The following is a 27,959-nucleotide window of genomic DNA, read 5'->3' as shown; positions in this document are numbered from 1 at the left end:
TGCCTAGCATTTAAGGTTGGCTGAAGGACTCATAAGAACACAGTCCCAGTCAGTGCCCAGTTATGTTTCCTATCCGGTTTCTGCTCGTGGAGTTGTGGTGTCTGGAACTGGAAAGAAATATGGATAAAGTCTATTTTTAGACGAGTATCAGGAATCCAAAGTCTCCTTCCACTTTATAAATGCCACTGACGTCTAGCTCTGAGGCGTGGGCGGCTTTCTCCGGAAACACAAAGGGCCCGGCCCGCTCCCGAGCAACTTCCCAGTACCGAGTTCCGCCAGCAGAGGGAGAGCATGACGCGTACACTGGTGAGAGCGGACCCAAAAGTGGGAGTCCTGAGAACCCAGGGAGTGGCCATGACGGAACGCCAGAAAATGCTCAAACGGGCTTGAGCGTGGCCAATGCAGATCGTAGGGTCGTGCCGTGTGGCGCTGGGATTGGCCATGACGTAGGACCCTGCGGAAAGCAGGGAAGGAACGTGACCCGGCGTGAGGGGCGGGGCCTGGACACCGTGGGAAGGAACGCCTGCGACGTTCTAGGCGGGAAGGGCGTGGCCTAGGCATAGCCCAGGGGCGTAACCTGAGAAAGCTGGACTTAGTGCGTGAAGGGCGTGGCGTGGCCGCTACAAGGGCACGACAAAGCTGGTCGAGACAGCGGAAGAGGTGAGCGCAGGCAAAGGGCAGAGGAATTGCCAGAGTGGAAAGGAGGGACGTAGACACAAGGGAGGGATATGGGGTCAGAGGAATGAGCGTGATCCAGGGGATAACAGGGATGTGAAAAAGACCTGTGGAAAGGCGGGGCCTCAGAGTAGCATCCGGGACACAAATTACGTTAGAGGAAGAAGGGCCGTGGTGTAGGCGGAGCGCGAGGGCGTGACGCATACGTGAGGGCGTGGCGAAGATGGTCCGGCTCGAAGGAGGGGTGACCCAGGCGGAAGGCAGAGGCGGGACCAAGTTAGTGCGCAGGCGCGTGGTTGCGGCTGCAGGCTCCGAGCGACGGCAGCAGAGGTGTAGCCGGGGCAGAGACGGGGTGCGGACCCAGGCTCTGGGTGGACGGAGAGAGATTCGGGCTCCGACGCGGTGAGTAAGCCCAAGATGGGACACTGTTTTGTCGGAGACTTGGGCTGGGGCGACGGGGACGTGATGTGCTTAAGCGAGATGACGTACCCGGCATGAGGGGCGGGGCGAGGCGTAACGGGACGTAGCCAAGATGGCCGCGCGCATGAGTCTCTCCCGGTTATGGAGCGGAGGGGTCCGCGCTCAGGGAAACATTCGGGTAAGGTCGGGCGGTGACTGGAGCATGAGGAGTAGGGGGGTACGCGTAGCCCTTTCAGAGAGGACAGATACCGTTCTGCTCATGACCACGCTGTGCGATGGGCCCGGGAGCTGGGGCGGTTCCGCGAGGATGGCCGCAGTGTCGGCCGGGCTTTTCTGTAGAATGAAGACGAAGAGGCAGGGAATCGCTTTTTCCCTACTCTATCCCTTTTACTCCACTGTGTGGGTCACCAGACAGCTACATCTCCTTAGGGTCTTGTCCATTTAACGGTAGAATAGCTGTCTCAGAGACTTGGGGAGGTGGGGGAATTGCAGTTGCAGAAACCGAGGCGCAGCAGGCTGGGACTCACTCACATCTGCATTGTTGCTCTTCCCCCACTGACCATGCCAAAAGCTATGGATAGATTCACAACCACCCCCAGGGCAGGGGATCAGCAGCATAACTCTGTCCTGTGGACGTATCTGAGTTTTCTCTGTTCAGTTATTTCCTTTTTCATTTGTGCTCTGCCCCAGATCTGGAGGGAAAGAACCCACAAAATATGAACGTTGTTGGTAGCCCTGCTTCTTTGTGGCATGAGTTAAAAGCTACTGTTTGGAGGCAGCCGAAAACTCGTTATTATCAGTGTAATTCCTTCTCATTTATTTTTGCTGATAAAGCTTGAAAATTGTGGGATGATAACGAAGATGTGTACACTTTAATTTGGGTGGAATTAATTTCCTGTCAGCCCCCTGAAAGTCACATTATTTTCTGCTTTCCCTTCGTCCTTTACTGCGAATCTGGCCGTCTCCACTCTATTGAAAAGTCTTCTGGAATAAGGAGAGAAGTCTGATATCTCTGGTGAGAGAAACTGCCCCACACTCTACCCAAAACCTGCTCCTGCACGTCCCTGAGAACTGTCACTGTTCTCAGCCTGCTTTGGAGTTTACAGTGAACCAAAGTTCACCACACCCACCCTCCCTTCTGAGTCTTGGTAAAGAGCTGCACTATTCTTGAATATTTTGGGAACAAAAATATTCTTTTTAGCCTCATGGCCTCTGCTGAGCACCATAGCTGCCCTGGCAACTATCTGCTAGACTTTTCCTCTCGCTGTCCCCTTGGGCCTCAAATCCATAGGATTAGCAGGAAGACTGCCCTCTTTCCCTTCCCACCTGCTCCTTTTGCCGGCTTGTTTCTCTCTTCAGGCATTCATCCTCATTCTACCACCAGCATCATCCAGCCATAAAATCACGGGGCCTTCTTCAGCAACTACTTCCCTTCTCTGTCCTCCAGTTGAGTGCCAAATCCTACGTTTTTTTACCAAAATGGCAATCTCCTGAATACAAAGAACTTTGGTCCATCGCTACTGTCACTCTCTGGTTCAGTGCTTCATATTGTCTCACTTGGATTACTGGAATTTCATTTCAGACTCACGTGCCCAAATCTGAGCTACTGATGTCCCACCCAAAACCTGTTCTGCACACTGTGGTCCTCATCTCAGTTCATGACAACGCCATCTTTCCAGATTAGGCCAAGAATCTTCTAGCCATCCTTAACTCCTTTCTTTCACATCTTATGGGCAGTCTCTCCAAGATGTAGCCAACGCCCAACCCCTTCTCACCACTTCCACCATGACATCTTTTCTTCCACAACCCTGGATTATCCTGAATGATCTCCCTGCTGCTTTCTTGCTTCCCATCCCAGTTGATTTTCAGTAGGGCAGCCTGAGTGATCTTTTAAGACTATAAATCAGTTGGTGTCCCTCCTGTGCTGCCAAAACTCCATTGTGCCCCCATTTCGCTTAGAGCAGTGGTTTCCAATCAGAGGTGATTCCCCTTTTCCAAGGCACATCTCCGGCATCTGGAGACATTTTTGGTTGTCACAGTTAGAGGGAGGTGCCATGGGCATCTAATGGGTAGAGGCCAGGGATGCTGCTAAACATCCTACAGCATATAGGACAGCCCCCAAACTGAGTTATCTGGTCAAATGCCAATAATGTCAAGGTTGAGGAACCCTGAGTTGGAGAAAAAAGCTTTACAAAGTAGCCTAGAAATCTACATGATCTGGCATCCATGATCTCTCCACCTTCTCCCCTACTACCCTGCTCCTAGTGCGTTCTATTCCTGCCATGCTGGCCTCCTTACTATCCCCTTGTATGTGCCAGACATGCTCCCACCTCAGGGTCTTTGCACAGGCAGTTCCCTCTTCCTGGGCAATACCCTTCCTCCTGCTAGTCCTATTACTAATTCCTTCATTTCCTTCAATCTTTTGCTCAAATCTCACCTTCTCAGTAAGGCCTCCTTTGAGCAACTTACTTTAAATGCAACACTCCTTTCCCAGTGGCACTCCAAATTTACTTATCCTGCTCTGCTTTTCACTGAGTATATTTTAATTTAATTGTCTGTACAACTGACTTACGTATTACACTGCTGTTTATTGTCTGTCTCCCCCTACTAGAACGTAAGTTTCACAAGGGCAGGGACTTTGTTTTATTCCCCCAATGATCCTAGAACAGTGTCTGGCGTTTAATAGATGTTTGGTTGCTATCCTGATGAATGAAAGGATAAAAGAGTGATGGATTGAATGAAGGATGGTTGAAGGAATCTCCTTGTCACTGACCTTTCCGGCTCCACTCTGCCCACTGCATTCCATCCTGTGCTTTGCACACGGAGTCATCGGAAACCGTCCTGTATGTACGGAATAATACCTAAGGGTCTTCCAGTCTCTTGGAAATGGATATTTTTCAAGTTAGTCTCAAATCCCCATCCAGCTCCACCTTCAACTGTGTCACCTGCATCTCTTGGCCAGATTGACACATAGAATTAACCATCCCAAGTAGAAAGGCCTGGAACAGATTCTCCCTCACAGCCCTCACAAAGAACGAACCCTACTAACTCCTTGATCTCGGACTTCCAGCCTCCAGGACTGTGAGACGATAAATTCTGTTGTAAAATTTCTGTTGTTTAAGCCACCCAGGTCGTGGTTCTTTGTTACAAACTAATACACTGGCCCTAAGACCCCACGTAGGGATTTAGGCCTGGAGGCGAGGCACCTATATGGGATTCTAAACTTTATACTAGACCCCTTTAAAGTGGTGGCCGTGTGTCATGGACTGAATGTTTCTGCTCTCCCTACCCCCATCCATATGTTGAAGCCCTAATACCCAATGGAACGGTGTTAGGAGATGGAACCTTGTGAAATAATTACGGTTTGATTAGGTCATGAGGGTTGTCTTCCATGATGGGATTAGTATCCTTAGAAGAAAAAGGAGAGTCCAGAGCTTGCTGTCTGTTCCTAACATGAAGGCATAGTGAGAAGGTAGCTGTGTGCAAGCTATGATGTAGATGACCAGGAACCAATTGGCTAGAAAATTGGTCTTGGATTTCTAGCCTTTAAAACTGTGGGAAATAAGTGTCTGTTGTTTAAGCCATTCAGTCTGTGGTATTTTGGTCTACAGCCCAAGCTGGCTAACACGCTGTGCATTTTCACTCACTGCCTTGAGAGTGTTCATTGGCAAAGTGATGCATACAACAGAGTGTGTGGCAGCAGGTTGCAAGACTGGCTGTTTGCCACAGTTCACTTTACAATATTTGTCCAGACACATGGCTTATTGCTGGTTATAAAGGGATCTGCCTGGAGCCCGCATTTGTTCCTTTCAAGGCAGCAATAGGAAGTAACTCTGCTTCCTGCTTTTACTGGACACAGCTCAGGTGTGATTTTTTTTTGTTCTCTCCTTTCCCTTGGGTGTAGCCTTCTCCTCTCTAGCTCCGATCTAGTGGGGTCAAGGGCAGCAGTACAGGGGAGAAGAGCTCTTTCACAGCCAATTAAAAGCAGTGAAGTACATGAAGAGAGGGAAGGGTGAAATGAGAACATTTGCCTCTTTGCTTAGCATTGGTAGGGATCCGCCACCATTGCCAGACTTCTGAGTGCCTCCTTGAGCAGGCTTAAGGAATAATAGACCACTGGCTACCTCATTTCAGAATCTATGTCCTTTTTTCCCTTAATTTTTTATTTTGGCAAACTTCAAATTTGAACAAGCAGTGGAAATACTATAATAAAACCACCTATGTACCCAACACTTTATTTCTTTTTGTGACTTTGGGCCCCTCTCCTCCCCGCCACCATTGCCAGACTTTTGAGTGCCCTCTGATAGGCCAAAGGCAGAATCTGAGGAGTCGCGGATGGTTTTCCTTGCCATATGATGTGCATTTCCAGAGGCTCCAAGGGGGAGAGATTCATTGCACACCTGGAAGGTGGAGTTCATGCCTTGTTCCACTTTGCATCCCAGCAGCCAACATGGTTCCTGGAACAAAGGAAATGACCATAACTGTTGAAATGCGAACGTTTAGTGGCAGAATTCCCATCCCTGTGAGACTAGCTTCGATTTGTCTCTGGACATGGTCCTCCTTCAGATGGGCAGAGCTTCGGGGGTCCTTCAGATCTTATCGGTAGGGATACGAGGCCCTCCTCTTAAATGGCAAGCATTTAAAAGTGTTTCAGAAGTATAGATAACCACACAACGGGGTGATGGCGGCATCTAGGAAAAGCCCTTCCTACTGTGCAAGAACATGCCGGCAGTCACTTCACAGTGTGCGGTTCTTGGAATCGGGATCAACATCTCCCTCACCAAGGAAGTGTGCCCAGGTCACCGAGCTGCCCTCGCGGGCCAGGCACCGTGTCCCTGAGAGATGCAGCTGTGCCAGAGACAGACAGGGTCCTTACCGCCGCGGGGCTCGTGGCTGGGGAGGTGGCGTCCTAAAGTCCATTCTCGATGAGGTGTGCAACTGCACGCAGCACCGCGAGGGAGACGAGGGCGCCAGGCTCGCCCGGTGAGCGCAGGGTCAGGGGAGGCTTCTGGGAGGTGGTGCAGGAGAGGAAGGCCTGCGGAGAGGGGAGGAATTGACCAGGCTGCGGGTGGAGGAGGAGCATCTGCACCAGCCCTGAGGCGGGAGGGAGCTTCTTCGGGAGCGAGCGGGAAGAACCCGAGTCCACGGGGCTGGTGTGCAGGCAGGAGTGGGAAGTGGACGGCACAGCAGAAGAGTCTGTCCTCCTGGGGTAGCCAGTGAGTTTCCGGAAGAGGAGCGGATTAACCACCGACTCATCCCCCCCTCCTCCCCTCCCCCTCCCCACCCCCAGCCCTGCCATGTGTACTCATAGTCTGAATGCTGTGGTCCTGCTTACAGGTTTCCACTTGATGGGCAGTCTCCGTTGTTTATAGCTTTGCCTCCTCTGTCCTCCTGCCTCTAGGTTATTAGGTTCCTGCAAGTTATTTGGGGCCCGGTCAAGATTTCAAGCTAAACATGGTGGCGATGAGTAGCCTGAGGGTCATTCTTCAAGCCTCTCCATGCAAGTCACTGTGGAGAAGATTGCAGACCGCCAGGTTCGTGCCAGCGAGGCCCTGCAGCCTCTACACCTGCACGTACAAAAGCCGGAACCGAGCCTGTGAGTACACTGCTGCCTTAAAGAGAGCGGAGGTGGGGGTGCCTGGGGGGCACGGTCGCTTAAGCGGCCGACTCTCGGTTTCGGCTCAGGTTGTGGTCTCAGGGTCACGAGATCGAGCCCCGCGTCGGGCTCCACACTCAGCTTCAAGTCTGTTTGAGATTCTCTCTCCCCCTCCCTCTGCCCTCTCCCCCCCCACCTCCCCCGCTGGCCCATGCTCTCTCTCTCAAATAAATAAATGAAACTTTTGAAAAAAAGAGAGAGTGACAGGCTTGGTGTTGCATGACAATGACGTGTGTCCTGTGTTTATCCATACGGGTGTCGGTGGCATTGCAGAGTGGGATTATGTATGTGCCTTTAGAATGTGAGAATAACCACTTGTTTCTTTGTCTTCTAAAATAAATGTGGAAAATTCTTTTCCCCCAGGTTTATTGACATAGAATTGCCACCTAACATTGTGTAGGTCGAGGTGTGCCATGTGCTGATTTGATACACATATATATTGCAAAATGATTTCCATGATAGGTTTGGAAAGTTCTTTTCTTGACTAATTTTAACATGTTAAAATGATGTCGTGTCGGTGGTGCCTGGGTGGCTCAGTCGTTAAGCGTCTGCCTTCGCCTCAGGTCATGATCCCGGGGTCCTGGGATCGAGCCCCGAGTCAGGCTCCCTGCTCTGCGGGAGGCCTGCTTCTCCGTCTCCCACTCCCCCCTGCTTGTGTTCTCTCTCTCGCTGTGTCTCCCTCTGTCAAATAAATAAAAACAAAATCTTAAAATAAATAAGATGATGTCATGCAGAAATAGGATAAGAGAGGTGTCCCAGTTTCAAATACTCTGGAACCTGTTCTGTATCGTTCTTGTTAGCAGCAGTCTTCTTACTGACACTGATCCACAGACTGCGAATTATTTCTGTGAGTCTTTAACGTTCTGGAAGTTGCATGTTAATGTGTGTAAGCAGGTCGGTAGCTTCACGCTCTGGAATATCCTTTCTCAAGTCACAAATGGCAGCGTTCATTCCAGTTGACCAGCTTACCGGTGTGTGCTCTGCCGTAGACGCAGCATATCAAGCGAGGCGGCAGATGGCCTTTCCTGAACGCTTTCGCATCTCGTTCCCCTCCTGAAATACCAGTTCCCTGCCCCATCCCTATGGAGCAGGGATTGTGCACCGAGGTACTGCTGACAAGAGGGATGGGTCATTCTGTGTTGTTGTGGGTGCAGTGTACACTGTGGGGTGATTAGCAGCATCCCTGCCAAATACCCATTAGATGACAGTTGTATCCCCACCCAGTTGTAACAACCAAAAATATCAGCAGACATTACCAAATGAGCCCTGGGGGCACAAAACTGCCCCTGCTTAAGAATCAGTGGGACGGGGGCGCCTGGGTGGCTCAGTCGGTTAAGCGTTTGCCTTCGGCTCAGGTCTTGATCCCAGGGTCCTGGGATTGAGTCCCACATGGGGCTCCCTGCTCCGCGGGGAGTCTGCTTCTCCCTCTCCCTCTCCCTCTGCCTGCCACTCCCTCTGCTTGTGCTCTCTCTCCCTCTGTCTCTCTCTCTCTGACAAATAAATAAATATATATATATCTTTAAAACAAAAGAATCAGTGCGACGATAGGAGAGAATAATGTATTTATTTGTGGAGAGATGAGTTTGAATTTGTGGAGAGGTAAAATGGCTAAGTATGTTGTTAAAGAGGAATTTTTCGTATTTTCTGTTATTTTAAAGGAATTGACAGAATTTTCACGTGTTGCCTTCCTTCTGGGTCTAGGTTTCTCCACTTTTTCTCTTTGGGTTTACTCTCTTTTGATATCATATGCACGTAATAAAGAAAGAAGGTAAGAAAGGAATGCTTTTAAATTAGTAGTGCTAACCTAGCTACATCCAAGGATTTGGAACTGCTCCATAAATACATTTCTATTCCATATTTACTTTGTTTCCTCCAACAATGACAGTGTTCTCATTCAAGTGAACTGGTTGGAGTCATAACAGATTTCTGGTTGCTGGGTGTGGCTTCCTACCAACAGACCCACATCCTACCAGGACTGGCTTATTCTCAACACTGGCATTTTGTGGTCTGAGGCTTAAAATGGAAAAAATTAGTCATGTTCATGTAGTTACTAAAGTTTTACTTTTTTTAACAGAGAGTTGAAAGTTAAAGGTCTAAAATCCAACATACGAATGTCTTTAGGATGGTTTGTTTCTTCTAGGGCTGACTAAAACAAAAAGTGGTGGCTTGGGGAGATGTGGGCTTTCCGTGATTAATTTGTCACATCAGATGTTCTTGTTTTTAAGTTACTAAGAAAAAAAGGTAACAGACATGATTTGATTTGGCTTTTGGCATATTGCACCACCCCTCCCTTTTTGCAGGGGAGAATATTACAGTCTCTGCTGCCCTGAGCCACTGAGCATGTCGTGTTCCTAAATCCCAGACCCTCCACTGATCAGTTGTAAAAACAATACACGTTGTATCTGGCAACTTAAAACTCCAGCAGGAGGCCCGTTGTCTACTTGTGTGACAGAATGACCCAAGATCATTGAGGGTTAGAAAAGATAACATGGAAAGTCCTTAGCTGGTGCCTGCCACACAGTGAGGACTGTGTTGGCACGTTACTTCGAGTACTAGGATTATCGTCATCACCGTCTTTATCTAATCATCACAGGCTCAGTGCCTCCCTCAGATGTTTGTGTGGCCATTGTTAAGATTGGGTTAAGCAGAATGAGGAGTAAAGGAAGGAGGAGGATATGGCCGATTCAGAAAGCAGCATTTCCCTAGAGCCTGTCTGTGCTTTGTGCTTCACCTTCACTCCTCTCCCCCCCCCCCGCCCCCAGGGAATCATTGGCTGTCCACGCACATTGCTGTTTGCTCTTATCTCAAGGAGCAGACGGTAAATGTTGACAGTCCGGCATCTGTTACCTAAGGTGCAAATAAAATCAGTTTCGCTTAGTGTATCATCTAGTGAAGTTTAGCCTAATTGTCACATGAAAAAAAAATACTAGGCAGAGATCTTAGAGCAGAAAAAAATAAATTCAATAATGTTAATTTTTAATTTAATGAAATATAAAGAGTATCAACTAGAATGAAGATGGTACAGATTTGTTGTTATTCCAATGATAACGATCTCCCTGCTTTGAGAAGGAAAACAAACTTTTTTTTTTTTCTTTTTAGGACAACGTGGAATAGAATGGCACTGTATAAAATCTAGCCACTGGCCCCATGTGTGTATTTTCACATAAATGTCAATTTATTATAATTTTATGGGCACAAGTTGCTAGCACTCACCATATTGAAAATTTCCATCATCGGAGAAAGTTCTATTTGACAGGACTGGTCTGTATCATAACTGTATTAGTAAATTGTTCTATTATTTCTCCTGTTAACTTTGATGAACACAAAGGCTGGACAACAATAGTATTAAGAAGCTTGTTGTTTGTGTTGGGCGCCTGGGTGGCTCAGTCGTTAAGCATCTGCCTTGCCTTCGGCTCGGGTCGTGGTCCCAGGGTCCTGGGGTCAAATCTCTAGAGACAGCGAGAGAGGGAACACAAGCAGGGGGAGTGGGAGAGGGAGAAGCAGGCTTCCCGCTGAGCAGGGAGCCCCAATGTGGGGCTTGATCCCAGGACCCTGGGACCACGACCCGAGCCGAAGGCAGACGCTTAACGACTGAGCCACCCAGGCGCCCCCGTAAATAAAAAAATCTTTAAAAAAAAAAAAAAAGAAAAGAAAACTTGTTTCGCAATGTCTTCACAGAGAATTTTATTAATCCCTAGATAAAACAAACTGGGATACCCCGACTATGTTGTCTTCCATTAACTCATGAATAATCCTGAGAAACAAAGGACTGGTTAAGAACCCCTTGAAATTATGTTAATAGCCTCAGGGGTGCCAGTCGCTATAAGGAGCTAACACTTAGCCCTCAACACATGACCCCCAGGAACTGTGGGCTTTAGTCTCCTGTGCTGATAAATGCATGTGTATGCTGTAAGCTACCTGGGCTCAGCATCAAGGTGCATCTAACAGCCCTCATGCTCTGAGAAGACAGTTTGTGATTCTGAGATCATCCTTAACGTTTTGTCATTTGGGAGGGGGCTGTCCCTTTGTGTCACGTCCCTGTGCTGAGCCCCAGGCCTACTAGGGTGGTCTTCAGTTCCATGAGGAAATCGCACGTCTCGAGAAAAAGGACGGTAACAGGGCAAGGCGCGGGAGGAAAAGCCAATGAGGGTGTAGAACAACAGTGTCCATTGGAAAAATAACGTGAGCCACCAATATGAGCCATATAGGCGATTCTGTGTTTTCCAACAACCACATTTAAAAAAGAACAAATAGCATGTCAATTACATCTCAGTAAAACTGAAGGAAAAACAAACAAAATTGTTCATTTACGAAATACTATACAGGAAATATATAGATGAAATATAGTATACAGATGAAATTAATTTTACTAATATATTTTACCCAGTATATCCAAAATATTAATCACTTTTTTAAAAGATTTTATTTATTTATTTGACAGAGAGAGAGGGAACTCCAGCAGGGGGAGTGGGAGAGGGAGAAGCAGCAGGCTTCCCGCCGAACAGGGAGCCCGATGCAGGGCTCGATCCCAGGACCCCGGGATCATGACCTGAGCCGAAGGCAGACGCCTGACGATTGAGCCACCTAGGTGCCCCCAAAATATTACCACTTTAACCTGTAATTGGTGTAAAAAGTATTGAGATAGTTTACATTCTTTATTTTGTACTAAGTCTTGAAAGCGTGTAGGTGTTTTACACATTTATAGCAGATATCACTTGGAATGACCAAGGAGAATAGAATGGCAAAACCAGAGTTTGGGAAGAATGAGGAGCCAGGAAATTTAGGTGGCTGAGGTGGGTTCCTGATAGGAAAACCTTGGCACTGGACACAAATTAGGACTTGACATAGAGACTTTAACGCAGGAACAACGTGATGAGTGGTAATTTAGGAAAACTGGTGAATGACAAAACATGGTAAAGGGTATTAAGACCAAGAGGCATGGTATGAAGTCCAGGGTATAGGGCCCTGAACTGGGCTGCTGGTTATGGGCAAGGCAAGAGATAAGCCTGAAAGATCCTTAAAGAAAATATAATGTGATCAGTAAAGTAATAGGCATAGAGATGGAAAGAAGACTGGAACCTTCCCAGCAGTGCTCTTCATCTTATATGTTCAGTGAACAGGCAGTGATTAAAAGCCACTTCAGTTCTTCTTGGGGCTTATCCAACCCTGGGAGAGGCAGATAATTAAGCATGTATGCATAGAATTATTACGCCTGTGTGACAAATGTTTTGAAGAAAACAATGTTAGGATTTTTTTTAAAGGGGGGGATCATATAATAAGAGGGTAGTCAGAAAGGTGAGGAGGTGACACTTTTGCCGAAGAGGTGACAAGCCAATAATAGGAGCCAGCCCTGAGCTGAATGAGGGGAAATTGATTTCTGACGAGGAGGAGCAGGAACTGAGGGGCTAAGACAGGAACGTGCTTTCTCTGTTTCACGAGTTGAAAGAGGGACCCTCCTGAGGCTGGAGACACAGGGTGGTACAAAGACAAAATAAGTCAAAACCAGGACTAGTCCTCCAGATAAGAACTAGAATTGAGCACATTTTCGCTATGGAATCTACAGGTATTTTTGTTGCTCATCAGCAGTATAGGAGTGACAGCCTCGTAATGGGAGTGTGGCTCTGCTCACTGAAACATGGTGGGTTAAGATCACTGTTTCTGTTTATTTCACTTTCCCCATATGAGAAGAACCTGAAAATGAAGGCACTGTTGATCAGAATACTTAATCCTCTTCCTGTTTTGAGGGAAAGTATGAGCAACTACCAAGATATTTCAGTCTGTATTTTGTTAAAGTGGAGGAAGGAGATGGGAGTATTGGAGAGGAAAATTTTTCGTTTACTCTTCAAAGTTCTAACTGGTCTAAGAATTAAATTGACATGAGACAGATCGACAGAAAAGAAATCCCAAAAGTTTAAGTACGTGCATGTGGAGGCTCAATAATACGGTTGTCATCCAAAGAAATGACCAAAGTGGCTAGCGTTTCTACCGTTACAAAGAAACAATAACAACGTGGGGAATTGGCAAGACAAAGAAAACGTATTATTCAGGATCTTCAGTTCGTAAGGAATTCTAAACAGAATTTGGGCTGGAGTAGTAAATTAGTAAAAGGAACAAGGGTTACCTATACAAACTTCTCGGCTCTGAATTTCCTATCTCTGGTGATAAGGTTTGTCTCTTTACCTCCCTGGTGCAGGAAGAGTACCTTTCACATGGGAGATTTATTTCTTGCCTTCTGGAGGCAAAGGGGGTTCCAAGTGTTCTTGCACTGGCTGTTTCTTAAGTGACTTTAATTCGAAATAATAAGCCAAAGTGGCACATTTTGGGGTGGCCTGCCCTTGGCACCCACAGGAAGAAAGAACAAAAGTGTCACTGTATCTCTCACGACAGTTTATCTTGCAAAACAAACCCTTGGGAAAAGCTGGCTTCACTAGGGTGACAGTCACTAAGGGGCCTTGGTCGGGGGATGGTCTGGGTGCCCAGAGGAGGAAGTGGTGGTGGGGGCAAGGAAACCTTCTAGAAGCTGAACTTGTGAATCAAAGGGCATAAATTGATAGGAGCGTTAAGGTCATAAAAGAGCAATGAAGGAAAAGGCCTGCTTCTCTTGGGCTAGTGTTTGCATGGGTGAGAGCAGATTCTGGGCATTTCCTGAATGGAGTGTGGGGGACGAGTCAAGGTGAAAGGAGGGATCGTCTTGGGGATCTGCTTGTTAGTTTCCTTCTTGCCTAGTCCTTACAGGAGACCCTCATGAATTGGGTTTGAAGAGTGTGAGTTGTCAAACCTTCAGCCATAGTCTGAGTATCTTAGAGGGGAAGGAGTTGCAAGGTCTCTTTGTGCCAGGCATGCTTACAACTGAATCAGGGTTGTTTGCCTGTGTTGGAAGGTGGGAGAAGGGTAGTAAAGTTTCCCCCAAACTGAGAAGACACTTTGAGACCGGAACACAAAGCAGGCCACTCCGTACAGTTTACACCGAGTTTTATTCAGAGTAACTTACTGCGGGGTATCAGGCAGGTGACGGCCGATCCAGACGAGACACAGCTATTCTTTGGAAAGTCTGGACCTTGGTCCACAGATTTTATAGAGCGAGGGGACTCTCAGGGGGCGCTGTAGTGAGGTCAGAGGGCTCACATGCATTTCACAGGGTTTGCAAGCACCTAATTGACAGCCAACATTGAACAGACCTTGTGGCACTATCTGTGCATCGGGAAGGGGCGAGAGACTGTGTTATCTCTGATAGATTCGTAGGAGACCAAGACGAACCTCTCCACATTCTGGCCTTGGCTGGCATTTCTAAGGTACAAATATTAATCTCTAAGGGGCCCATAACACATAGCCGCAAGACAGGTCAGCGAACAAGATGGAGGGCCAAAGATGGAGTCAGTATTGTCAGCACCCCTACAAGTTACTTTCTAATTTGCATTCCAATTAGATTATTATATTAAAATATCGTACCAGGCAAATGCATTTTCTGTTTTAGGTTTTTGAAACAAAATTCTTGTTTTCAAAGGAACAAGTTCTTTTATACTAAGAAAATCAATAAAAACATTGGGTTTGGATCTCTCCAGAGATAAGATGGTACTGTTTTACAGAAAGAAATAGTTAAAAAAAAAAAAATACCCTGAGTTTGCAGAGACCATGGTTTCTCAACTTACTGACATTTGGGGTCATACAATTCTGTGCATTGTAAGATGTTTAGCTGCATGTCTGGCCTCTATCCACTAGATGTCAGTAGCACTCTCTTCCAGTTGTGACAGCCAAAAATGTCTCTAGACGTTGCCAAATGTCTTCTAGGGGCAGCATCCCTCCTTCTGTTGAGAACGACTGGTCTACTCTCAGGAGAGCCCTCTGTCTCATTTTTAACCCCCGCAAAAAAAACCCATACGGCTAGGATTTTGAATTTATAGATTTTAGCAGCTACCCAAGCAAAACAAATGTCTCCTTTGTAAAGGTCAACCGGAAGCAAGTTTCTGGGCCTTTTTAAAATTTTTCTTAAAGATTTTATTTATTTATTTGAGAGAGAGAGAGAGAGAGAGAGAGAAACAGCATGAGAGGGGAGAGGGTCAGAGGGAGAAGCAGGCTCCCCGCTGAGGCGGGAGCCCGATGTGGGACTCGATCCCAGGAGTCCGGGATCATGACCCGAGCCGAAGGCAGTCGCTTAACCAACTGGAGCCACCCAGGCGCCCTGGGCCTTTTTTTAAATGAAAAAAGGTGTCTCTGTGAACCTGCCATACAGAGTGGGTTGACTGAATAGCAGCTACCTTATCACTTTCTCAGATCCTTACTCTCATTGTTCGTAGTGGGGTGAGGCTCAGAGGGTCATTGGTAATGATTTATCTCAATTCATGTTTCTTCTGCCTCTCCTACTGCGCTTGGTTCTACCCATCTGGGGTGTTTCTACGGGGCAGAGAACTGGAGCACCCCCAATCATGCATGTCGTCCTATCCCTCATGCATGGATGTCTCATCAGCTCTCTGTTACAGGAAGTCCGCTGAGATTTATCAGACTTCCCACAAACACCTGGTGCTTGATTCTTTGTAGAAAAATCATTATCAGTGATGTGTGGCATCTGTGTGGAGTCCCGGGCTCGAGTCCCGCGTCGGGCTCCCTGCTCGGCGGGAAGCCTGCTTCTCCCTCTCCTACTCCCCCTGCTTGTGTTCCTGCTCTCGCTGTCTCTCTGTAAAATAAATAAAAAAAGAAAAGAAATGACTCCTTCTCCTCGCCAGATTCATCGGTACCTTCCTTCATTTTTCCAAAACCCTGGAGTATTGCCCTCATCTCAATTGGAAGAGTGTAATATCGCATTGTATAAAGAATCCAGAAGTCTTCCAAATCGCAAGCTAAATTACAGACGCATGCCACGCAAGCCTTTATTCCTACTAGCCCGGCAATTAAAAGATTTACAGTGCTTTAGTGAACACTTGCGTTCCAAAAATTGTCCCTCCTCTTCCCCCGTGGCCTTGGTTGAAGAGAAATCCACGACGGAAAGTTTCATTAATTTGTACTTGTATGCGAACCTGGTTGGTGGGTGGGGCTCAGAAGATGATCAATAAAGAAAGGAGACCCGTTTGAGAATCCCCTCCTTCCACGTGGTGCTAGTCTGCACGCATCTTACTGTCCTCAGGAGACTGGGCGGCACCTGGTTTAGGTGAGAGGAGAGGGTAGACCGAGCGGCTCGTGGCTGACAGAGCAGCAGGCTGCCCCTGCGCCAGGCGCTCTCTGAGCCGCCTCTGTCCCCTGCTTCCGTCGGGCCCATGAGCCCCCGGGTGGCTAATTCCTGAGACTTGGATTCCGTCACCTCGACACACGCCAGCACCGGAGTTGCCTGCCGTGTGATCCCGGATAGCGGCGTCTTGACGATGGCCCCGCTGTGCTTTCTCCTAGTGCACCCGCTCTGGGAGACCGTGGACCTGGTCCCGGGGGGCGAGCGCCAGTCGCCCATCAACATCCGGTGGAGGGACAGCGTCTATGATCCTGGCTTAAAACCGCTCACCATCTCTTACGACCCCACCACCTGCCTCCATGTCTGGAATAACGGGTACTCTTTCCTCGTGGAATTTGAAGATTCTGCAGATAAATCAGGTGAGAGCCCGACTGGTGGTCTTGTCTGGAGTTAAGGGACAGCCTCGTGTCAGCCCAGGCCACACCACACCGCATCCACGGGCACGCAGACCGCCTTGGGCAGTGGCATGGGACTCACTGCACTGAGCTTTTCTTTTTTTAATGTGGTAAGATACATGTAACATGGAATTTGTCTTCTTAACCATCTTTAAGGGTACAGTTCCACAGTAAGTCCAGTCACACTGTTGTGCAACCATTCGTCTCCATTACTCTCCATTTTGCAAAACTTAAACTATACCACTTAAACAATAACTCCCCATTTTCCCCTTACCTCAGCTCCTGGCTGTGACCATTTTACCTGTCTGTCTGAATTTGACTACTGGGTACTTCATTTATGTGGAATTGTGTAGTATTTGTCTTTTTATGACTGGCTGATTTCACAGAGCAAAGTGTCAGAGTTCACCCATATTGTAGCAGATGTCAGAATTTCCTTCTAAGACTGAAAAATACTCTTGTATGGATAGACCACATTTTGTTTATCTGTTCACCTGTCTGTGGACACCTGAGTTGCAGCCACCTTTTGGCTATTGTGAATAATGCTGCTATGAACATGGGTGTCCAAGTATCTTCTGAGGTGTTGTTTTCCATTGGTATATACCCCAAAGTGGAATTGCTGCATCATCCTTAGAGTTTTTTGAGTGTATGAACCATGTCCCTTTTCATTTTCGTGCATGTTTCCTTCTGGTATGAGTGGTGTTTTCTATTCATACACACACACACACACACACACACACACACACAGATTGTGTATTTGAAATTATTTAAAATTAGATATTTGAATTTATTTTTATTTGAAACCATATATATAGATCATTTGAATTTTATTTGAAATTTGTTTTCTGGTATGTGGAATGTGTGCTAATCTTCCTCTGTTTGCTGATGTTACAAATAGCTTCTATATTAAATAGTAATACTCTTTAGCCAGATTTTAAATGGTAAGATTGCAGTACATTGGAAAGGATAGGCAAGAAAAAGAGACTTTGTATTTTTAGTCACATTTTGTATTTTAGCCAACATGTATGTATTTTGTCAACCATTGATTTATTTATTCGTTCTGTATTTGCTGAGTGCCAGCCATGTGCCAGCCATTGCACCAAGTGCCAGGAATACTAACTAGATTCTTGATCTCCCAGCAAAGTGTAGTGAGAGAAGCATGCAGGAAATTAGAATTATAAAGCCAGTGTGATTTGAGGAAGGGTTTCTAAAAGTGCTGTGGGACCACGGAGGAGGGGATGATGTAGACTGCTCCGAGAAGTCTGTGATGACTTCACCAAGGACAGGTGTTGATGCAAAATGAACAAACCTAGAATATCTGGGGCGGTGTGGGGGGGGGGGAGTTTTATTCGAGCCCAAGTGAGGACAGCTGCCCAGGATACACAATGTTCACAAAGAAGAGAGTGCTTCCTGTAAAGGTTCATTTGAGGTAGGGTTACATACATTTTATATACATAAGAGGTTACAACATTTTTAAAAAGTTACAAATAATTAGACAAAGAACTTTTCTGGAAGTTGCAGCCCTTAAGTTTCCAGTATATGCAGTGCTATCTGACTTTAACCTCTTGGGAACCAGGGAAGTTTCTTACTTTCTCTTATCTTTTGTGTTCAGAATGCACGTTTTTGGTTATTTTCAACAAAGCAGATACACAGTGTGTGCCCAGGGCAGATGTGGAGGGCATGCTCTGAGGTGTTGCTGAGTCATTTTGACCTTGGCAAGTGTTAAAGCAGAGCTTCCCTGGGACCCCCAGAGCAGGACCCACAGATATTAAAAGTTGAAAATTTCCTTTATCGGGGGACATTTATCTTGGGTATTGAAGGGTGAATTGGAGTTTGTCAAAAGGATTAGAAGGGCATTGGAGACTGAGGGAAAATCATGTGCAAAAGCAGATGTTCAGAAAATGGCCAAAAACAGTGACCAATGCAGAATGTGCATTTTGGGGAGAGACAGGAAGAATGATGATTGTTGCCGCTTAGGAGGGGAGATAGAAGACAGCTTCATCAGTACTGGTTATTTTTATACGACAGTGTGGTAGAGCATGATTTCATTTAATTAATAAGTCATTCGCTTTATTTTTTGAGATTAACCCAATCAGCACAGGTCCACAAGGTCAGATCAATCCAAGTGTGAGACGGTAGGAGCTTAAATGAAGGCTGTAGCAATTGAAGTAGGGAGAAGGCACGTTTTTAAAAAGCATTTCTAAAATAAAAGTGTCATGAGCACACTGTGAAGGCACACACAAGTTGTGTCTTCCCACAATGTCAGCCTTATTCAGTCCTAAAGGAAAGAGCAGGTCCAGGTTCCCAGCTCAGTGACATTTCACCACGTGGTTAACTTGGTTTCTTACCTTTCACACAGAGCAGGACAGAAAACAAACCACACAACAAAGAAGATAACACAGGGGGCAGGAAGTGAAGGAACCAAACACATAATCAGTCTACAGGCGCGTAGTTGAGATAAGGTGTCAGTCCAGGCCAGGTCAGCTCTCGGCACTCACTTCTGATATTCAAGCAGCGGAGGATCTCAGTGCTGTTCAGAGATCCATTGGGCACAGCTTTCAGCAACAGATGCCTTTTGTAAGTGGTTAGACATAGAGGGGTTATGTCTGAGGAGTCTGTTTGCTGCAAAAGCCCTCTCTTTTTAAAGGGATTGAATCAGTCCTGGGCCCCTGCAGACTTCTCTGCTTCTGCTTGTTATAAGTTCTGGGGTGTCATCGGTTGATGCTGCTCTCGGCAATATCTGGTAGCTGCAGTATGCTTAACTGCCTGTATCACCACTTGACATGGGCCCCTGCTTGACATGAGTGCCTCCATCTTGCTCTCTACAAAAAGCAACGGGACTTGGAGATGGACTCCTCTTCAAGTGAGGAGAAAGCGAAATTAACCACATCCTTGAGTCATCTCCCTTGGGAGGCTGGGGGGATGGTGATGCCAGAAAGGTCATGAATGATGGATGGGGAATAATTTGTAGGGAAGTATAGGGAGCACGTAAGGAAATAAAAAAAAATTTTACAACTTTTCCCCTAATTTAATTTTAAATACTACGTTAAAAATGGAAAGAAACACACTTGGAGTGGTTATCCATCGAAGAAGAATTGTGTCTTCACCTCCTGTTTAATTTCCATAGGGAGAATCTGCTTCTCTCAGGATAAGCATCTTTACTGCTTTTGATGCCAGTGGATTTTGGATTTTCATATTTCCTGCAAATCAAGATGGAAATGAACAAATGTTGATCCCTTACTGAAATGTTATCCTCTTTCCTATATAAATACTTTTTCTCATCAAATAAATCCCTTTATTTCAAAGTAATATTAAGTGCTCCTGCATAAATTTCTTCCTTTTCTTTATTTCTGTCTCATTTTGCATCAGATTGTCATATGCTTTTCCCAGTGGCTTTATTTTGCATGAGGAAACATGTTTAAATATTGTAGGTTGAATAAGGCAGTCGATTTCTTTTGGAGCAATCCTATAGGGTCAGGCATTAATCCTCCTTTTTATCGTGTTTCAGCTGCACTTGGTGCATCATAATACAAGCAAATTTCAAAGCTTTAAGGATGCAACAACTGGAGGAAGATGGTTTAGCTATGATAGGATTTTTTTTTTTTTTTTTTTTTTTTTGAGAGAGCATGAGCAGGGGGAGGAGCAGACTCTGTGCTGAGTGTGGAGTCCAATGCAGGCCTCAGTCTCACAACCCTGAGATCATGACCTGAGCCAAAATTAAGAGTCAGGACACTTTTAAGCCACTGAGCCACCCAGGTCCCCCTATGATAGGAATATTTTTAAAGGTAAAAAAAATCTTACCAACTTTAAATGTATACTAGAATCGAAAGATGGAACATTACAATGTTGTTATTTAAGAATATTGGGATCAATACATTGGTAAGATAAGCAATGCTTAAAATACAAGATTGTTAAAAATACATCCCAAATGATATAAAATGGTGCTGTCCAATATGGTATCCATAAGGCATTTGTGGCTTTTAAGCACTTGAAATGTGGCTAGTATAATTGAGGAAATGGATTTTTTATTTTATTATAATTTGAATTTGAATTTAAGAACTAATAGTTCAGTTGTTAGAAAACTTGTAAGAATGTTTAGAACAAGTTGAGTATGTGTATCTATATTTTCAAGTAAAATATGAATCAAATATTTTTGATGAAAATTTAACATCTAATTTGATATGTGTTGTGTGAGTAAAATACACAACAGATTTTTAAGACTGGAAAAAATGGAAACTCAGTAATTTTTCATGTTGATTACATGTTGAGATGGCAATCTTTTCAATGTATTTGGCAAAATAAAATATGTTATCAAAAGTAGTTTCACCTTTTTTAAAACTTCTTAAATGTGGCTCCTAGAAACTTGAAAATTTCCTTTGTGGTTTGCATTACATTTCTATTTTTTGGCACTATTATAAAAGGATGAGGGCAAATAATGGTTAAAATGTGAGATCAGTTAATATATTCTAAATGGCATAAAAAGATAAAGGCAAACAGCTATGGGAAATGATCTGGAAAGGAACTGCTAAAGGAACAGGGCTGCTCTGGGTGCTATGTAACTATGTATTTGCTAAGTGCTTCATTTGTCTTCTCCAGAGGTCTTTGATGACGATACTATCATCTCCGTTTTTCAGATGAAGTGAAGCTCCGTGAAGTTCACTGCTTCCTTGCCAGGTCATACAGCTGACAGCTGGAGAACTGGATGGAAAATCTGCAGACCACACTCTCTGCAGGGTCTCTGAGCTCCTGGAGGCTCAGCAGGTGCAGGCCTCCTGCAAACTCTGGAGGCGGAGTGTTGTCAGGGTGCCCCAGGTTTGTTTTCATCAGGTATGGCAAGACACACAGACATGGGAATGACTGTTGTGAAAGAAAAATTTTATCCTACAGTCCCTAAAGCTGGAAGGCAGGGCCACATGGGGAAGCACCAGGGATGGCCAGGAGGCAGAGGGAAGGAGGAGAAATGGTGGATGAGAGCCTGTTGTGGCCTGGGGGAAGGAGCGCATAAAGTAGTATAAGCGGACTGAAGATTGGCTACTTTGAATAACCTCAGTAGGTTCTGTGGTACAGAGGTTGTCCCTGGTTGTCTGCCACCTGGTCCTGGGGCAGGTAGGGCACAGGGACAGTGTCCCAGCATGTCAGAGCCCGATAAAGGAGCTGCTTGGGCTCTGGATTGGTTGATTTCCTTATGAAGGGCACTCTCTCAGTTGTTTGTTCTCTCTTCGAATTAGCTCACCCTGGGAGGGGCAACCCCCCTAGTGTTGGGAAGCCTCAGATGTCAAAGCATCAAACACAGAAACTGGAATACATGGTTATTAACACTGAGGCTCCAGGAATGAGCCCCTGAGGACGTGGGTGTGCGCTGAGAGCTGGGCCTTACCCACTCCGTCTGGCTGGGACAGCTTTAGCCATCAGTGTCCCTGGAGGCCAAGCAGCAGGGAGGCTGGGGGTGGGGGGGGAGGTGGGAGGCTAACAGAGCAGGGGCACCTTTTCCTGCACACAATGGGCTTCAGCCTGTCCGCAAACCACCTGCCTGTTTGTTTTGTATGTGCTTTCATTCAGTGATGTTTATAACATCCTGAATTCTCAGTTTAAGTGCAGTTTCAGTACTGTAGATTGTTTTTAGGTAATCACCAATTGTCTGATAGGAATTCACATTCTGTAACAATATTAGCATAAGATCTTATTTTAAAAAATATTTTCTCATTTATTGTTCTTTAGCTACACATCATGAAGAGCTACAGAAATTGGTGGACACTGTGCCGTCAATTAAGCATAAGGTAATTTTTTTCCCTACGTCACTTGAAATACATGTTATGTTTAATCTCAGAGTAGAGACAGAAGGCACGTTGCGAGTTGTCGTGAAAGAGCACTTGCCACTTAATATGCGTGTGTTGAGAGCCCCCAGCCCTGGGACACCTTACAGGGGCGGAAGTGGTTCTGTGGGCGCACGCTGACCGCTTTGGTTTTGCTGCCCTGCCCTAGCACTGGGGGACTCGGGAACCCAGTGCTTTCCCCTCCTCTGCTCCTTCTGAGTCCCTGTGGAAACACCCAGAGCAGCCCTGTTGACTCGACCTCCCATCCCACGGGCAGGGAGCAGAGAAGCGTTTGACAGAAACGTGGCTTGGCTGGCTGTAAAGAACAATGACCCAGGGTGCCTGGGTGGCTCAGTCGTTAAGCATCTGCCTTCGGCTCAGGTCATGATCCCAGGGTCCTGGGATCGAGCCCCACATCGGGCTCCCCGGTCCGCAGGAAGCCTGCTTCTCCCCCTCCCACTCTCCCTGCTTGTGTTCCCTCTCTCGCTGTGTCTCTGTCAAATAAACAAAATCTTTAAAACAAACAAACAAACAAAAAAAAAACAATGACCTGTATCCTTCAGAATGGATACCTTTGTCCAGGCCCCAGGACTAACTGTTCATGATTCAGAATCCCGAAGGGGCTGTTCCCTGGAGGTCCGCATCTTCTCTCTCTCTCCCCACCCCTCCCTGTTTATCTCCCTCTTTTCCCTTCCCTCTCTTCTGTCTCCCCTTTTTGTCCAGGAGCCTGGCTCCCCCAAATTTGCATTGTGTTTTCAGAAAGGAGAATTCTGTTGGTTTCTCTTGAAAAAAGGAAATCTCCTTGTTCGTGCACCAGCTACTGCCTGATGCCTCCCAAAGAGTTCAGAGGGGACTACCTGCAGTAAACTTACAGAATGGAGGGAGGAAGTGGTTTGTGCCATGTTCCCGTGGAGGACTATCAGAACTACACTGTTGCCAATTATATCTCAGTTTAAAAAAAAAAAAATCAGTTATGTCTCAATTTTAATAAAGAGAACCTTGCATAGTTAATCATATATAGAAACAAAGCATGGGCTTGACTCTGTCCTAAGGCACCCGGAGTTACCTGCAATTCCTCTAGACCAATGCTAGTCCCCAGCGCCCCCAAGAATCAATGCCTTGTCATCTAATTCCTGAGTGGTTTTCAGCACCGAATGATAGTTTGGGTGACCTCTTCTCTTGGCCAGGACACCCTTGTGGAATTTGGGTCGTTTGATCCTTCCTGCCTGATGCCTGCCTGCCCAGATTACTGGACCTACTCGGGATCCCTGACTACCCCGCCACTCTCCGAGTCCGTCACCTGGATCATTAAGAAGCAGCCCATAGAGGTTGATCATGATCAGGTATGTTCTTTCCACATTTCTGTCTGAGGAAATCCTAGCCTCCCCATTTAAAACAAAGCTAAGCTCCAACTTTGGCATCAGTTTTTAACATCTCATAATGCTTACGCATTTTTATTAAGATGTGCTAACATCTTATCTCAGTTTGGACATGAATTTGGAGATATGTCAAGTTAACCAGAGACAGGAGTTAAAACATAGAAGAACATAAGCTGTTAGCTTTCATTTTTGACAGTAACATGTTATTTTACTTTATATCCTTTGTGTAGAATCACTATAAAAATTAAGATCTTTAAATGGAAAAAAATGAAGGCTGGAAGTGGATGTGTTCAAACTGGTTTGATACTTATTTATTACTGAAGTACAGTTGACACACAATGTTATATTAGTTTCAGGTGTACAGCATGGTGATTTGACAACTGCATATGTTCTGCTGTGCTCACCCCAAGTGTAGCTCCCATCTGTTACCATACAAGTCTATTACAATCCCATTGACTCTTTTTCCCTGTGCTTTTTACCTTTCATCCCCGTGACTTACTAATTTCAGCACTGGAAGCCTGTACCTCCCACTCTCCTTCATCCATTTTTCTCATCCCCCCCCCATTCCCCTCCCCTTTGGCAACTATCATACAGAGTTTGCTCTCTGTATATGCAAAAGTCCTTAATTTTCTTAGGAGAAACTTACTGTGGAATTTCAAAGGAAAGACAGAACCCAACAATGTCTGTACAGAAATTTTATTCTAAGTCAGAAGTTTTGACTTGGTATTTGTTTTTCAATTAGAAACGAAAGTTTAAGTGGTGGTTACTATGTCAACACACAAAATGTTGTTTAATTCATAAATGAACTAAACTAATAATAATGGCTTTTACTTGTTTAGGAATTTTATTGATTAAAAATTTTTACAAGAACAAAAGCTTTTAAGTTCTTTTTTATGAAGCCAAGATAACAGTGAAAGCAAAACCCACCAAAGATTGGACACCCCCCCAAAGTAAACACTAAGTCCCAAAAGTAGTATCTCTCAAGAATATTTAGAAAATATTCCACCCCCTAAAAAGTAAACACTAAGCCCCAAAAGTAATATCTCTCAAGAATATTTAGAAAAAAGGAAAGCTGGGGCACGTGGGTGGCTCAGTCGGTTAAGCGTCTGCCTTCGGCTCAAGTCATGATCTCAGGGTCCTGGGATCGAGCCCCGCATCGGGCTCCCTGCTCCGCGGGAAGCCTGCTTCTCCCTCTCCCACTCCCCCTGCTTGTGTTCCTGTTCTCACTAACTCTGTCAAATAAATAAATAAAAATCTTTAAAAAGAAAAAAGGAAAGCTAAATAAAATACTAGAATCTACCAGTACATCACATAGGATTTTTTCTAGTAGGATTTGTCCATGTAGAATTTTTGTTAGTAATGTAAGGATCATTCAATATTAGGAATGATATAGTTACGATTAATAGGCTTCATCCCATCAGGGGATGGAAAGGGAAAACTAATATTTTCATTTTCATAAATTCCTAAAATATATTTCACAAAATTCATAATATATTTTTTAAAGCCACCCAGGCACCCCATTTTTGTAAAATTTTTTAATAGAATTAAATGAGAATTCCCTGAGTTGATAAAGTAGACTGACCAATCTCGGCTCAGGAGTAAAGAGTATGACTAAAATGGAAAGGATATCTAGTAACTGCACTATAATTAGCATATTAAATTTTAAATTGACTAAATTCTGGTAGCAGTCAATAAAGTTAGACAAAAAAAGATAAATGAGAGAGACATTAGTGGAGTACCATACTGATTTATAGACATGAATTCTTTTGACATGTAAATCACAGGATAGAACGGAAGAGAGAACCCTACAATGGAAACTAATAAACTAAAATACCTTGGAATGAACTTAAAATGTTAAAAAGGAAACTGTCAGATGTTCCTAAGGGACACAAAACACTATTTGAAATAAAATTCATACCATGGTATTGAATAGAAAGGTATCCTAAAGACCCCTTTGATGTCAATTTTTAGGTTGTAATTTTCCATGAGTTGTTTATTTTCCCTAAATTTTATCTGGTCCCAATAAATAAATCAATAGTTACATTGTGGAGGGCTGTCCTGTGTATTGTAGGATGTTTAGCAGCATCCCTGGCCTCTACCCACTGGATGTCAGTAGCCCCCCAGCAAGTGACAACCAAAACTGTGCCCATACAGTCTCTGATGTCTGGTGCAAGCTCACCCCTGCTCAAGCACCAACTAATGTGTGCTAATCTCTAATATCCGCTAACACATGAAATCCTTTACCACCTAGTGTGTGAAAAGAAACATTGTCAATGGGGAAAACGGCTTTTAATTAATCAACACATTGGTTTACTAGTAAAAGCATAGGGGTGATCTACTTATTACTGCCTATAGCTCACCAGCAGAAGACTGTTCTGGAGGATTCTTTACCTACAAACCAGAATGACACCCACTCGTTATGCTGCAGATGTGAGAAATTCTGTAGACATTTGAAAGAAAAAGACATTATAAGAAATCAGTACACGGTGGCATGAGACCGTCCAATCTCATGCTGTGATCACCTGAAGACATACGTTAGGTATGTATGAAGAGTTATTTCTACCATGAAAAATGTCTTTAAGAACTTTCTATCATAGGAACTTCCTTTTAAAAATCATCTACCTGGAGATCATTCCTTAATGAATTGGCCAAAAAAAAAATTTAGCAGTGAGTAGTGAATGTTGGGGGTCTCATTGCCCTGCACCCACCAGTTAACCACACCCCCTCATCCTGAAACACTCTGACTTCAGAAGACTTCTGGTGCTCATAGTGATCTGAAGAGGCACCTGCACCCCAATGTTTATAGGAGCAATGTCCACAATAGCCAAAATACGGAAAGAACCCGGGTGTCCAACAGATGAATGGATAAGGAAGACGTGGTGTGTATGGGGGGGGGGGTGTATAAAATGGAATATTACTCAGCCGTCAAAAAGAATGAAATCTTACCACTTGACAAGGATGTGGATGGAACTAGAGGCTATTATGCTAAGAAAAATACGTCAATCAGAGAAAGACAATTACGATTTCACAAATGTGGAATTTAAGGAACAAAACAGGATCATAGGGGAAGGGAAGGAAAAATAAAATAAGACAACATCAGAGAGGGAGACAAACACTGAGAGACTTTTAACTTATAGGAAACAAACAAGGGGCGCCTGGGTGGCTCAGTCGTTAAGCGTCTGCCTTCGGCTTGGGTCATGATCCCAGGGTCCTGGGATCGAGCCCCGCATTGGGCTCTCTGCTCGGCAGGAAGCCTGCTTTTCCCTCTCCCGCTCTCCCTGCTTGTGTTCCCTCTCTCGCTGCGTCTCTCTCTGTCAAATAAAATCTTTTTAAGAAAAAAGAAGGTTGCTGGAGGGGAGGTTGGTGGGGGGATGGGCTAACTGGGTGATGGGCATAAGGTGTAATGAACACTGGGTGTTATGTGCAACTGATGAATCACTAAACTCTACCTCTGAAACTAATAAAAAAAGAAAACTTCTGGTGCTTCTTCATTAAGTTATATTAAGTATCCTCACCGTTGAGCTGTCCACCTCTCAGATCTGGATGGAATCTGCAGCCTGCTCTTGGACTCAACATTGGCTTCTACTTTCTCTCTCTCATCCCATCACTGGAGACAGCCCAATAGGTGCATTTCTGCATGGGCTTTTGAGGGAAATTTTCACCAAGAGATTGATTCAAAGAAATTAAATGTTAAACCTAAACACTATAATCAGTTACCCAGCAGCCTTTAAACAGTGTTTTAGAAGTCAGATGTTATCAACTGTTGTAAATGCAAAACATGACTCACTCTACTCCGACATTACCAGCAGAAACGAAAAACAGAAATAGCATTTGCGTTCACAAAAAACACATTCTAGGAATGGAAGGAGACTGAAAATTATAGGAGAGTCCACATAACTCAACGTTGTCAGGGCTAAAACAGAAATCATGAATGGCATTCACCATTTTCTTAAGAGCACAATTGCAAAAAGTGACATTAGCAACCATTATGGAAGATGGAAGCACACATCCCCTTCACTAATAAACGTAGATTCCTCTTCCTTTTAAAGAGCATTCAAGTGCATTATGTTCATTTTTACAATAATGAAGGAGAGTGTCATTCCGTCGGTTTTCTGTAATTTTCAGGACCTGATCGAAATGCCTACATTTTCTCCCTTTCAGTGTCAGGTACAAAAGCCGAAGCCCTCGTGGCCCCCCTGCCTAGAAGCCAAGCGTCTGGGACCTGCAGTGGGAGCTGGAGGTTCCCCTGTCCTCAGCGGCGGGCACCCGGGGCAGTCGCTGTGTCCGCGGGGCCCTGGCCTGGCTCGTGCCGGACCCGTGTCCAGAGCGTTCCCCACGTGAGACTCCATGTGCCGCCCTCGCGCCCTGATACCAACAGTCGCTCTTAGACCTGCGAGTTCCCGTCTG

General features: G+C 45.2%; 2 protein-coding genes across 6 annotated transcripts; one reads left to right on the top strand and one right to left on the bottom strand.

The window, feature by feature from the left end:
• Window positions 1-29: 29 nt before the first annotated feature.
• On the bottom strand, window positions 30-3,925 carry LOC118356506. The gene is made up of 5 exons (XM_035725462.1): window positions 3,869-3,925; window positions 1,317-1,428; window positions 882-1,121; window positions 267-454; window positions 30-107 (listed from the first exon to the last, which is right to left on the bottom strand). Exons 1-5 carry the CDS (start codon window positions 3,923-3,925, stop codon window positions 30-32), a joined length of 675 nt encoding a protein of 224 aa, XP_035581355.1.
• LOC113931237 (carbonic anhydrase 5B, mitochondrial-like) lies at window positions 578-27,941 on the top strand. 5 transcript variants are annotated; one of them, XR_004819789.1, is made up of 7 exons: window positions 578-660; window positions 6,497-6,691; window positions 16,130-16,327; window positions 20,995-21,187; window positions 22,079-22,137; window positions 23,361-23,516; window positions 27,714-27,941. XR_004819789.1 is itself a non-coding variant. In XM_035725374.1 (4 exons), the coding sequence occupies exons 2-4, from the start codon at window positions 6,550-6,552 to the stop codon at window positions 19,529-19,531; spliced, it is 384 nt and encodes a 127-aa protein (XP_035581267.1). In that variant the 5' UTR covers window positions 945-1,077; window positions 6,497-6,549; the 3' UTR covers window positions 19,532-19,617. The 5 variants fall into 5 exon arrangements, 1 of the variants encoding a protein (XP_035581267.1); XR_004819791.1 differs by lacking the exon at window positions 578-660 and adding an exon at window positions 932-1,077 and having other exon boundaries at window positions 20,995-21,172; XR_004819788.1 differs by lacking the exon at window positions 578-660 and adding an exon at window positions 932-1,077.
• Window positions 27,942-27,959: the final 18 nt, after the last annotated feature.

The sequence above is a fragment of the Zalophus californianus genome, chromosome X (assembly GCF_009762305.2).
Source record: "Zalophus californianus isolate mZalCal1 chromosome X, mZalCal1.pri.v2, whole genome shotgun sequence".
Taxonomy (NCBI): Eukaryota; Metazoa; Chordata; class Mammalia; order Carnivora; family Otariidae; genus Zalophus; species Zalophus californianus.
This window is presented reverse-complemented; position numbering and strand designations above follow the sequence as displayed.

Excerpts from the sequence above, each read along its gene's own strand:
- LOC113931237 (XM_035725374.1), top strand. The coding sequence starts at position 6,550 with ATGGTGGCGATGAGTAGCCTGAGGGTCATTCTTCAAGCCTCTCCATGC. Across the intron at positions 6,692-16,129 it reads CAAAAGCCGGAACCGAGCCT|TGCACCCGCTCTGGGAGACC; the intron begins GTGAGTACACTG and ends GCTTTCTCCTAG. Across the intron at positions 16,328-19,487 it reads AGATTCTGCAGATAAATCAG|GGAGAATCTGCTTCTCTCAG; the intron begins GTGAGAGCCCGA and ends TAATTTCCATAG.
- LOC118356506 (XM_035725462.1), bottom strand. The coding sequence starts at position 3,925 with ATGACTCCGTGTGCAAAGCACAGGATGGAATGCAGTGGGCAGAGTGGA. Across the intron at positions 455-881 it reads CATCTTCGCCACGCCCTCAC|GGTCCTACGTCATGGCCAAT; the intron begins GTATGCGTCACG and ends TGCTTTCCGCAG. Across the intron at positions 108-266 it reads CCCTCTGCTGGCGGAACTCG|TTCCAGACACCACAACTCCA; the intron begins GTACTGGGAAGT and ends ATTTCTTTCCAG.